Source organism: Eulemur rufifrons, chromosome 7, assembly GCF_041146395.1.
Source record: "Eulemur rufifrons isolate Redbay chromosome 7, OSU_ERuf_1, whole genome shotgun sequence".
In the NCBI taxonomy this organism is placed as follows: domain Eukaryota; kingdom Metazoa; phylum Chordata; class Mammalia; order Primates; family Lemuridae; genus Eulemur; species Eulemur rufifrons.
Window position 1 is genome coordinate 103,372,542 of NC_090989.1, and position 13,336 is coordinate 103,385,877.

Sequence of the window (13,336 nt, forward strand, 5' to 3'; positions counted from 1 at the left end):
TCTTAGTGAGCCCTGGGCCCTGCCTGGCTCATCTAAATCTGAAGTGAAGATGGAGTTAATTATACAGCTCTCTCTTCCTCTGGGTCAGGCCTAGTAACTCTATTCATCATTTCCACTTCCATCATCTCTAAATTTTGAAATCTTTTGCTCTGATTCTGAAGGCCAGAGGGAACGTGTCCTTCCATCAGTCTCTCACGGATGCCTGAGTTCCACCCCTGGAGATTCTGATGTAATTGGCCTGGGAGTGGCTTGGGATTCAGGGTTCTTGGGCTTCTCAGATGATTCCAATATGTATAGTCAAGGTGGAGACTCACTGATATAAAGCCTCATCACAGTTCTTGATACATAGTAGGTACTCGATAATTGGGAGACAGATTTATGAGATTTCAGTGCATTAAAGAATTTTAGGTAAACTGGAGGGAGAGATTCCTGGGGGCATTTCATGAAGACAGTGACATTTCACCCAGCCTTTAAAGAGCAGTGATGATGGCAGGGTGGCAGTGTGCTCTCAGTTCTTGGTGTGCTCTTGGCCTAGGAATGACCAGACACTTTGGAATGACCAAAGTGTTAAGTCCAGACTATTATCCTGGTCCTCTGGCTTCTTGCTTGGAAAAATCACCAACAGGGCCAATGAGATGGAATAACCTCAGGCAGGAAGCAGTTTCACATGAGCAGCTCTTTATTGTAGAACAAAACAGGTCTGTCTCTGAGAGTGAAGAGAAACAGACCGACTGACTCACTGACTCACTGACCCACTGACCCACTCTCTCCCTGAATTTTTTTTTTTGTTGTTGAGACAGAGTCTCACTCTGTTTCCCGGGCTAGAGTGCCGTGGCATCAGCCTAGCTCACAGCAACCTCAAACTCCTGGGCTCAAGCAATCCTCCTGCCTCAGCCTCCCGAGTAGCTGGGACTACAGGCATGCACCACCATGCCCGGCTAATTTATTCTCTCTATATATTTTTAGTTGTCCATATGATTTCTTTCTATTTTTAGTAGAGACGGGGGTCTCACTCTTGCTCAGGCTGGTCTCGAACTCCTGAGCTCAAACGATCCTCCTGCCTCGGCCTCCTAGAGTGCTAGGATTACAGGTGTGAGCCACCGGTCCCGGCATCTCCCTGAATTCTTGATTGTTTTCTTTTATTAGCCCAGTCAGGGGAGGGTTCTCAGGAGGTGTGGGATGGTATCAAATGATCAACAGGTGCCCTCAAAATTCCATCTGTTATATACAAGCTCCTTCTTCGAAAGCGCACCTGGTGGAGGTGAACCATAATGGAGATTCAAGCTAATGGCATAATAATTACCCTTAGGTTAATCTAGGTCACTTTCTAAATGCTATCATGCCTGGGCTGAGGAATTCCCAGATTGATAAAGCAGTCCCTCCTTCCCTAGGTGCTGGCATTTGCTCAGGATAGGATTAAGGGTGGGGCAACAACAAAACGGAGTGCCTTCCCTTATCCTTCTTCCCAGGCGGAGCAATTGCTTGAGACAGCACCAGCGCAAGTTACCCTTTTTCCTAGGAGAGCTGGGGATCCTAACTATCTACCTAAAAATCACAGGGTGAACAAAAATGATCTGGAAGCTGGAAAGCCTAGGCCATTGATGTGAACCAGTGCTTATGTATCTCAGTATTACATACATCTCTGTGGGTTTGTGCTTCTGTCCTCAATGAGTCAGAGGTCTCAACCCTGATTGAAAGTAGCCAACGATGTTAATTGTATTCATTATCTATTGCTGTGCAACAAATTACTCCACATCTTGTGTCTTAAAACAATAATTATTTATTAACTTCCACTGTTTCTACGGGTCAAAAATACAAATGGGGCACAGAAGGGATGGCTCATTTCTTTCCATCAGTGTCTGGGACCTTACCTGAAAGACTTGGGGTTAGAATTATGTGTAGATTCCTTCATTTTTATGTTGTTTTAGTCCATTTGGGCTGCTATGCTAAAATACCATAAACTGGGTAGCTTTTAAATAACAGAAATTTATTTCTCACTGTTCTGGAAGCTGGGAAGTTCAAGACCAAGGCATTGGCAGATTTGGTGTGTGCTGAGGGCCCTTCTCTGGGTTGCAGACTAGCAACTTCTCACTGTGTCCTCATATGGTGAGGGGGGAGAGATAGCTCTCTGGTGTCTCTTTTTATGAGTGATCATCCCAGTCATGAGGATGGAACCAAAGGCCTCACCTTCTAATATCACATTGGGCATTAGAGTTTAATATATGATTTTTTTTTTGTGGGGTTGGGGAGACACAAACATTCAGACTGTAGCACATGTCTGTGGCTGGTGCTTGCTGTTGTCTCAGGGCCTAGGCGGGCCTCTGAACTGGAACACTTACACTTGGGCTTCCTTACAGCGTGGTGGATGGTTGTCAGGGCAAGCATCCTGAGTGAGGCAGGGAACCAGGCAGAAGCTGTATCCTTTCTATGAACTCATCTTGGAAGACTCATAACATCATTAGCTGATTTTATTGTTAGAAACGAGTCACCAAGTTCAGCCCATATTCAAGGGAAGGTGAATTTAGGTTCCACTTTTTGACAGGTAGAATGTATTATAATTTGCAGTACGTATTTTAAAACCACCCCATTGTGTAACAGCTTAGTTCTTCTTGCCTATCATGACTAGAACCTTGGGTTCATTGCTATCTTTTCCTAGCAGCATGGGTGAATCACTTAATCTAACACCTTCTTACCTTCTTTCATGTGGTAGAGGAGATAATAATACTTCAGAAGATTAAAAAGGGCCAAATGAGAATCATGTTTCTGAATATGTTTTGCTGACTGTAAACAAATGCACGTTATTATTTTATTTTCTTCAGATTCCACTACCACCTTCCTTGGATTGAGAATGAGCAGAGTGGGCAAAATAAAGAGTGACACATAAAACCATAAGATCAAGTTAGTAAGGAAAAATGAGCATGAATACAGACAGGCTTCTCTTTGATTTCACGTAAATTAAAACATTTCTAGTATAAAGCATAAGTATACTTTTTGTAGGAAATAGCTACTATGGTTATTGCTGAAAATTATTTCTAATTCTTGGGAAAAAGATATTTTTATTAGATATACAGAAGTCTTCAAATTATATGCATGTAAATACATATGAATATAACTAGACTCATACATACCAAACAAAAGTGGTCATTTCAGCAGAGGGACATGAAATGAGGGAAGAAGGGACTTCCTTTTTTTTTTTTTTAATTAAATTTCAGTATTGTTTGGGTTTTTAAAAACATTAATGATCATATGTATAAATGTATTATTTATATAACTACAAATACTTTTTCAAAAGAAGTATCACAAGAATGGAAAAACAAGCACCATATGTACTCACCATCAAATTGGTACTAACTGACTTAACTGACCAACACTGAAGTACACACATAGTGGTGTTGGGCAGGTGGGTGGGGAGGAGGGGGTGGGTATATTCACACTTAATGGGTGCGGTGCACACTGTCTCGGGGATGGACATGCTTCAAGCTCTGACCTGGGTGGGGCAAAGGCAATATATGTAACCTAAACATTTGTACCCCTGTAATATGCTGAAATAAAAAAAAATAAGAGATCTTGTAGTGTGTGGTATTGTCTGGGGAGCGAGCAGAAGTAGGGTTGTTTCCATAATTGGCTATTTTCTGTCATATTTTACAACTGGTTCCATGCAGTGGTAAGTCTCCCTCAGCCTCAGGGAGTAGGCTAAGCAGCCAGACTTAGCCAGGTGCAGAGGAGGCAAGAGGGGAGTCCAGGCAGGCAGCCAGAGAAAAGGTAGGCTAGGCTGGAGCTAAGATCCCTGTTGGGGAAGGTTAAGAATGAGCCCCAGGGGGCCAAGGAGAAGCTCTGACAAAAGTTTCAGGAGTCTTCACCAATTGTTCCATTAATGAATAGACAACACTCTGATAATTTATTTTTTTCATTAAGTGGCTGACTTCATCCTGGGTACTTTTACAAACTCTAGATTGCTTTAATAGGACAGATGACAAACTGTTTCCCACCTGCGAGTTTTACTTCACACCAGTCTTGCTTGGTTTTGCCTGGCTTTATTGTGTGAACAGAAAGGAGGCTGGAATTCTGAAAAGTTGCTTTAGCCAAATCCTGTGAACAAAGGAGGCCTTGTTCAGGGTTATGCACATCAGCTTTTGGAGGAGTTTAATTCATCAACTCAGATCTCTGCTTTTCAAATTCTTGCTGTAGCTATCCTTGTGTTTCTTTGTGTCTGTTGGACGGGCAAGTCTTAGGTAGTTATAGGTACTGCTAGTTCACCCCACTGAGGCCTGTGTTTTGCTCTAGTTACACCATAAGCTCAGCCTGGGCAGCTCCAGGCCCTAGTGGTCCTAAGGAACACCTGTAATGAACCCAAAAGAGAAAGGCATGTTTTCTTGCTGTGTTTGGCGTATCCACGGACACGTGGAAGGTGCACTGACACAAAATTCAGGAATTGGGAATGATAGCTTCCCTTCTGTTAGTCACCTCCCCACCTGCAACTGAAATTTCCTGAAAAGTTACCAGCATTGACTGGTTTGGGTCCTGGCCTAATAGGGGTGAGGCCTGGAGCACATAAACCAGTCCTGAAACTTGCTCCCTGATGGTAGATTTATTTTCCCTGGAGACAGAAGTAACTTTGAGCCCTGAAAGGTGCAGTTTGAAAAAGTTGCTATTTTGATATGCTAAACGACATTGTAGCCCCTGGGAAGATTCCCCTGTGGGAAACTTCTTAGGGCCTGGGAGATCCCAGCTCCATGCGTGCAAGAGCTGTATATGCCGTGTGTTGCCCTGTAATGCCGGGCAACCAGTGGCATTATGCTGCCAATGTGAGCGTGTGGCTGCCGCTTTCTTCATTTTTGTCTCATTCTGTCTCCCCTGACAGGGCAATTTGGTTTTGATGCTGTGCCAGAAATCTTCTGACAATGAGTTACTGGAACTCGGAGAAAAGGAACTGTGTGCAGTACCGCAGGCATTTTCTGGTGGACAACAGTGTGTTTCATGGTGAGCTGTCTCTTGTATTTATGTAGTTGGACCTTTTATTATGTTTCTGACAGCACTTTTATTCTAGCACTCTATATGCACATACGATATAATTGTTGGAATGAACCAAGAGCTTGAGTTAACTTGTTTATGGATAATTACCCAAGAAGTCCCATTGCGCTCGTTACGCACAGTTGTAACCACTGTGCCCCACCTCAACAGCAAAAATAGTGTTGTCTCTTTCTACTTCATAGGATAGTTTATATCAGTGCCTTCCCTCGTCTACACTGTCACCTCCAGTAATATCTCTTTCTGATGTTTGCAGTTATTTTGGGCTAGGCTCATAGAAAGTGATCTGTTAGTATTTGTGGATTACCAATGTGTACCTTCCAAGGGCTTATGGCCACCTATTTTATACACTTATTGAAAAGAAGTCCATTCATTGTTGTTGTCTTTAGAACTTTAAGACTTATCTGCATATCAGGTCACATATAAAAACAGAACGGGTTTACAGCACTTAACCGTCACTATCGGGGTGGATTACTGCAGCCGTGAATCAGAGAGTAATCAATATTCGTCATTTTCATGGCAAACTAAGATGAATTGCCTTTACCCTGCTGGTGTCTCTTTGTTTAGTGGTATACGGTCAGGGATAAGCTCTGTCAAAACCCTTGAGTGAAGCTGATTTAAAAACCAAAGATTTATGTGGTGCCAGAATCTCCATCAGAAGCCTGTGGAATGGTGGAGGAAGAGAGAGCTCCCAGGGAGCAGAGTGCTGTTTAACAGGGTCCTATAATCTAAGCTGCTTTTACCTTTCTAAGGTAAAAGGTTGGTTCTAAAGTCTTCCCCATTTTGGTGACAAACTTAATGTTTATTATTGCTTTAAATTAAATTAATTAAATTGCTTTAAATTAAATTAAAATAAGAAGATTAACCTTACTTTACTAAGCACTTTAGTGTTTACAGTGTTTTTTCAACATTCATTTTGCCACCTCACCGTCAGACCTTACACTCATTATTTAATGCCTTAAACTCATTATTTTGATTACTTTAGAATGCCTTTATCCAGAGATCTCAAAGGCTACAATTAAAAAACAATGTCCTGTGTATTTTATAGTTATATTACCAATTAGCATATAACTGTAGGGCAGATACTTATGCAAAGGGCTTGATGAACATTGTCATATTGAATGCTTTCAACACCTTTGCAATAGCTATTATTCATCCCATTTTACACATGGGGGAATTGGGGAGGTTGTGAAATAGTGATCTGAAATTCAAACTCTGATCTGCCTAACTACAAAACCTCATCATTGCTCTTCTTCCAGGCTACCATCTCCATTTTAATGGAAAAATTAATATTCTAAGAGGCTTAAGTTTTATTCAACAGTATTTGCTTTGTTATTGACTAGTATGATCTTGGAGAAGTTATATTAATATAATCCTTCAGGAACTCAGTTCTATTTTCTGTGAAATAAGCATGCTGGTGTCCATAATTTTTGAGGTTCTTTCTAGTTTTAATCTCTGAGATTCCATTGAAGTATTTCTGGGAATTACAATTACTATATTTTGTGAGCTACCTGTTCACTAAACACAAAATACACAAGGGGGCAGTATAATATTTAAAATATGAATTGGTTACTTTTTACATTCAAGAATTACTCTTTTGAAAGGATTAAGAGACATTAAATCCTCTCAAGATTAAAAGGGTCAAAGACAATTATAATCATGATTCTATTCATTTATAATACAGCAAACGCTTTATGTATTTTTTTATAGTTTAATGTATTTTAATAGCAAACTTACAGGAATAGCAGAGAAGACAGCATTAAAAACATGTACTTGCATGTAGGACAACTCAGAAAAGTCTAATGAATGGATGGAAACTACTGCATGATAAAAATGCTGCAAACACCATTTAGTTGCCATCAATAAGAAATTTTACTTGTTTTAAAAAAATCCAAATGCTAGCCTTTTCCAGAAAAATTTAACAGGTTTATTTATAGTTGTTATAAAGTTGAACTGCTGAAACTTATTCACTGAAACATCTTGACTTGCATTAATGCTTCACATCCCCACATTTATATTAAAAATTCACACACAAATGAAAATGGAAACACTGCCAATACTTGATTTCTGTCCCCTATTTTTCCATTCGAAATCATATACTTAGGTATCTTTTGACCCCATGGGGGGGAAAAAATCTGACGTTCAGAACTACCAATAACAAGAAGAGGCCGGGCGCGGTGGCTCACGCCTGTAATCCTAGCACTCTGGGAGGCCGAGGCGGGTGGATTGCTCGAGGTCAGGAGTTCGAGACCAGCCTGAGCAAGAGTGAGACCCCGTCTCTACTAAAAATAGAAAGAAATTATATGGACAACTAAAATATATATATACAAAAAATTAGCCGGGCATGGTGGCGCATGTCTGTAGTCCCAGCTACTCGGGAGGCTGAGGCAGTAGGATCGCTTAAGCCCAGGAGTTTGAGGTTGCTGTGAGCTAGACTGACGCCACGGCACTCACTCTAGCCCGGGCAAGAGAGTGAGACTCTGTCTCAAAAAAAAAAAAAAAAAAAAAAACAAGAAGAAGAATTTTTTTTTTTTTTGAGAATGAAATGTTTTCCTGTCAGAGTGGATTCTTAAGCACATTCTCTACGTGTGCAGCATGCTAGCTGGATGTCTTTTAGCATAATTGTTACACGTTTGGTATGGATAGCACACAGGTTGGTGTCTTCCAAAAGGCCAACCAGATAGGCCTCACTTGCCTTCTGCAAAGCACCAATAGCTGCGCTCTGGAAGCGCAGATGTGTTCTGAAGTCCTGAGCAATTTCTCACACCAGACGCTGGAAAGGAAGTTTGCGAATCAGTTCTGTGGACTTCTGATAGCCTCTAATTTCACAGACAGCCACGGTACCACGGCTTGTAGCGATGAGGTTTCTTCACGCCTCCAGTAGAGGGCGCACTCTTGAGAGCGGCTTTTGCAGCCAGTTGCTTGCTGAGTGCTTTACTACAGGCCTATTTGCGGGCAGTCTGCTTTCGTATACAGATGACATTACCACGCTTGTCCTTCGGCTGGAGGCTGGAGCTCTGCGAGCTAGAGGCAGCTAGGAGGACTGCTTTATGTGTTTGTGATAGTGTATTAATAAAATACTGTTTTGGATTTCCATGCCTAAGGATGTGTTGTAATTCAGGAAAGAAAGATGCCTTTTGCTTTTCCTTTACCTCTGCAAAAAATTAATGTCTGTTAAGATAGGAACTTATTTAACTTAAGGAAGAGTTGTGAGAAGGCTTGAGATATTTTTAGCCAAGGGAGTTCCAGTGATGATATCTTTGTGGAGGATTTCAGAACATTTCTGAGAGAAGAGAAGAGGACAGGTCATGTTGAGTCAGAAATGTCAGAGTTCTCTTGGAGGGGCTTCTACAGCATTTTCTGATCATGCCTTTGCTTACTAACTTGGCTTTTCCTTGTTTGTGTTAATAACTATCCTTATATTAATATAACCAGATTGACTAAAACGAAAAGAAACAAAACCTCTTCCATTATAAATAGAAAAGAACCGTTTCCCCTGCAAGATAATAGACTTTTGGAATATGCAGACTTGGTTGTGCAAATTGTGCCTGCCAGACTCTCCTACAGACAGACTGAAGCAGTGTTCCCAGGAGAAAAGAGCTACATGAAATGAGAACTCTGTGGCTAAAATGGTCAATACAAGTAAAAATAAAAATGTAACATTTGGGTAGTTTCACAGTTCATAAAGCATATTCATAGCCTCATTTTCTGATTATAGAAGTGGTATGTTCTCATTGGAAACAATTTAGCATATTACCCAATATCCCACAACCCAAAGAGAGAGAGAGTTTTAAACCCCTTGTTAATGGTCCGCTTCTGTCTGGTCTTTTAGCTACTATTTTATCTTCACAACACTTCTGATGCAGCAATGGATTATCTGAAAAAGTTGGGAAATGGTGTCTGCTGGCTAGCAGAAATGAACTGCATGAATTGACTTAGTTCTGTGTTCAGTGATGAGAAGAACTCTGTTAGGAATGATGAATTTTTGTATTTCCCACCGTCTTTTGCCCAGATTTTTAGGGAACCTGTTGAATCCAAACAGATTTGCATCTATCAAAGAAACTAATTGCTGGAATTTTCCCCTGCTTGGCTTTTACTCTTTTGATATGTTTGTAATAGAAAAAAACCATGGGGAAAAAAAATTTTTTTTACGCAGTATGAACCTTACCTTAATTCCTTATGCTTTTGTGAATTATCCTGATTTTGAAAATTGCCTATAGTTTCAGCTGTTATTCTTGATTTCAGTGATTGCAGTATTTCTTTCTGACCTGGAACATAGTCTTGATTCTTAAACCAATAATCAGTGGATTTGCAATTAATATGTACAATTTCTTATGCACATAAGCTTTTCCAAACATTTGAGCTCCTTAATAAAACATACTTGAAGGTGACTTAATATTTGTTTTCACACACTGCTAGTTATAAGTGTGATATTGGAAAAAATATTAATTGCTTTCTTGTAAGTTATTATGGTGTCATCCTAACTTCTCTTATGGAAATTAATTTCTGTTGCCATCATGATGTTAAATAAATATTTCTGAGTGACCATAACAAATCTAGAATAGAAAACATTTTGAGTTGAATTATGAATATCTCTTACTATCCAGGGATAAAATTAAGGATAGTTCTCTTATTAAATATTTTTTCAGTATGTCTTTTCAAAAAGTTGCCTCACATATACCTTTATTTTGCCTCACAACTACCTTTTAATGAAACTAATTAAATTAATTAATTAATGAATTGCTCTTTATACAGTTTCCTTTTTCTGGCCGGAGGCCTAGTTGGTGATATGAGGGTAGAAACTTGATCACTACTTTGTAATAGAAAATAGATTGAAATGGAATCCTGGAGACTAGTTCTAATCCCAGTTTTACTACTAATTCGTGTAGCTTCACATCACTTATGGGACCCCCAGTTTCCCTGTGTTAAAATGAGGAATGTGCCAGATTCCAAAGTTCTCCTCCTAGCAGCAAGGTTTGAGGTCTTTGTGTAGTCAAACATTAGGATCCGTGTGTGATGTATGAAAGTCTCCTACAGCCAGGAATATGGGAATGAAAGGCTGGTAAGATGGCAATGAAGAGGGGTAAGATTCCGTTTTGGACTGTAAACTTTATCGCTAGTGTTGCACTGGCAAAAAGCTACATTTCTCTTTAAGGAGAGAGGTAGGTGGCCCAGGTGCAGGGGCTCACGTCTGTAATCCTGGCACTCTGGGAGGCCAAGGCGGGAGCATTGCTTGAGATCAGGAGTTCAAGACCAGCGTGAGCAAGAGTGAGACTCGTCTCTACTAAAAATCGAAAAATTAGCTAGATGTGGTGGTGTACACCTGTAATCCCAGCTACTCAGGAGGCTGAGGCAGGAGGATTGCTTGAGCCCAGGAGTTTGAGGTTGCTGTGAGCTAGGCTGATGCCAGGGCACTTTAGCCCAGGCAACAGAGTGAGACGTTGTCTTGAAAAAAACAGACAGACACACACACACACACACACATATATATATATGTATATAAAAGAGTGGTAGGGGTGTGTGTGTGTAGGAATGGTTACAGTCTCTCCTATGGAGAGACCAATAGCTAGGACTGAGACATAAGCTTTGAGGACAAATGTGATTATATTCAAAAAAGAAGAGTGGGAAAGTCCCCCCTCACTGGAGTTCCATGCTTACCGGAAGAAGATAGAATGCCAGATCGTGACTGGTAAATATGAAAAGAGAATGAAATTATGCAAAAACAAATTACAGTTTCAATTAATTTAGGCCAGTTTGTTGCCAAGTTATGACTTTGGTAGCATGCCTGCTTTAGGGGTTTAGGGGCATTACTAGATTTTGTGTTAGAGTGGCATTTCTTTTCTGAGTCAAAACCTACCTTTTCTGGCCATGACTTTATTAACATTCTCTTCTAGGTCCACAAAATATCAGTGCACATAGAATTCCTATTAATGCAATGATAGTCAAGATTTTGTGAACATCATTAAGATTAAAAGTATTACCTTTAGGTTCCTAGAGAGGAACAGTGTAGGGAAAAAATTTCAAAGACAAATTGAGAGGTAGGGTTAAAAAAAGAAGATAGGCCTTAAGGGAGAAAATACACTTAAGTCACTTAAATTTTATAAATTATAATAGAACTAATTCTGGAAGTAGCCTTGCTCTCAGTAGATTACTTTTTTAGCCCCACCCTGAAGTCTCCCCACCCCCCAACGATGGCCACTAAGGCAGAAAGCATCAAGGGCAGGTATCCTTTCAGGTCTGTGATGTTCAGGTGCATCTTGCAAAGATACCAGAGACAGGTAGTAAAGGTTTAGGCAGAAGGAGGCATGTCCTGACCCAGGTGTGGCACTTTGTAAGGGCTGCCCTCCAGCTGGGTTACTTTTTGGGTGTGTTGTTCTGTTGCTCTCTATGGGATTTAGTTTTCCCTATCAGCAAAATGCTTGGATTTAGGGCAAATAACCTCTAACCTCTTTCTTAAGTGCTAAAATTTTAATAAATGCTAGGTTCTCTATTCCCCTACTCACTTCACTTTTTTTTTTTTGAGACAGAGTCTCACTCTGTTGCCCTGGCTAGAGTGCCGTGGCATCAGCCTAGCTCACAGTAACCTCAAACTCCTGAGCTCAAGTGATCCTCCTGCCTCAGCCTCCCGAGTAGCTGGGACTACAGGCATGCGCCAGCCATGCCTGGCTAATTTTTTTTCTGTATATAGTTTTAGTTTTCCATATAATTTTTCTGTTTCTAGTAGAGACAGAGTCTCGAACTCCTGACCTTGAGCAATCCTGCCGCCTCGGCCTCCCAGAGTGCTAGGATTACAGGCGTGAGCCACCACACCCGGCTCTCACTTCACTTTTAAACAGAGGCTAATTGGAGAATTTACTGTGAATTAATTGGCCAAATTTTTTTCTTCCCCTGTCTGAGACAAATCATAGCCATCCCTTCAGCATTCAGGCCTTACAAAAGTGGTTATTTATGTCTAGTTTAGAAAACAAAAGAAGTAAGCTTTTTTTTTTTTTTTTTTTTTTTGAGACAGAGTCTCACTCTGTTGCCCAGACTACAGTGGCATGGCATCAGCCTAGCTCACAGCAACCTCAAACTTCTGGATTCAAGCAATCCTACTGCCTTAGCCTCCTGAGTAGCTGGGATTACAGGCATGCACCACCAATGCCTGGCTAACTTTTTCTGTATATTTTTAGTTGTCCAGCTAATTTCTTTCTATTTTTAGTAGAGATGGGGGGTGGGGGGTCTCACTCTTGCTCAGGCTGGTCTCTAACTCCTGAGCTCAAACGATCCTCCTGCCTCGGCCTCCGAGAGTGCTAGGATTACAGGCGTGAGCCACCGCGCCCGGCCTAAAAGAAGTACACTTTAGTGTGAGCAGGTGTGGAACATACTTGTTCTATATTTGGGAGGATATGCTATTCCTTGATTTCTTAGACATAAAGAAAATTCTCAATGAAAGCCTCAGTGAACTACTATTTATTTGTGTTTTCAAATTTAAAGTTCATTCATTTTTTTGTCTTTCTCCATCATGGGCATTCCATTTGCAACTAGTTTATTGAGCATTCTCAACTTAGTGTAGCATATATTCAAAATTGTTTTTTCTCCATTGAATGCTTTAAAAAATACACTGTCCCATTGCAACATCTTGGCTAGATTCTATTACTTTCTAGCTGCTTTTGGTTATTGGGGGTCTGATTCATTATAAAACTTTAATTTCAAATGCATTTAAATTCCATGTCCTCCCTTGTCCCCTGATCTGGCTGTTGGGGGTTGAGGTTGGGGGCTTATCTGTTTCTGCTATACTCCTTCCCCTTGGAGAGGAATTTAAGGCCTAGCACCTCAGATTGTGGTACAAGGAAGAATGATGAGGGGGCAAAGGTCTTCTCCTGACAATTCTCTTTGGACTCCCTCTGGAGCCACTCCAGGCAGATTCTTATTCACTAACATTTTAGATTAGGGTGATGTCATTTCCCGAAAGGTACTGGTGTTCTTTATCCTGCTTGCTTCTTGCAAGGTTATGTAGCTGGATCAATCAGAACCAGGTAATGATCTAGATTTATAAAAGTCTGTGTTGAGGTATCTCAGCCCTTCTCCTCATGGGGAATCTAATTCAGTGAAGGGATTTTGCTGGGTAACCGAACCCACTGTGATCTCTCTATCATGCTTTCCATGTCCAGGTCATTCACATTCTGTAATGATGGAGGGGATGAAAAGGTGTCCTGTAGAGTACCTAGCAAAATGGCAAATTGGAGATCTGGTTATGTGAAAAGCCCAGGTGGGTGACAAGTAACGATACTCATTCTTTGATGCTTTGGCTCTAATTGCCTGAAAC

General features: G+C 40.7%; 1 protein-coding gene across 2 annotated transcripts in view; it reads left to right on the forward strand.

Annotated features, from left to right (window-relative positions):
• The first annotated feature begins 4,901 nt into the window (after window positions 1-4,901).
• PLCH1 (phospholipase C eta 1) overlaps window positions 4,902-13,336 on the forward strand; it is a 184,161-nt gene continuing 175,726 nt past the window's right edge. For both annotated transcript variants that reach the window (XM_069473063.1, XM_069473064.1), the window contains exon 1: window positions 4,902-4,980. In XM_069473063.1, coding sequence (XP_069329164.1) covers window positions 4,902-4,980 — 79 coding nt within the window. The remainder of the gene's footprint in view (window positions 4,981-13,336) is intronic.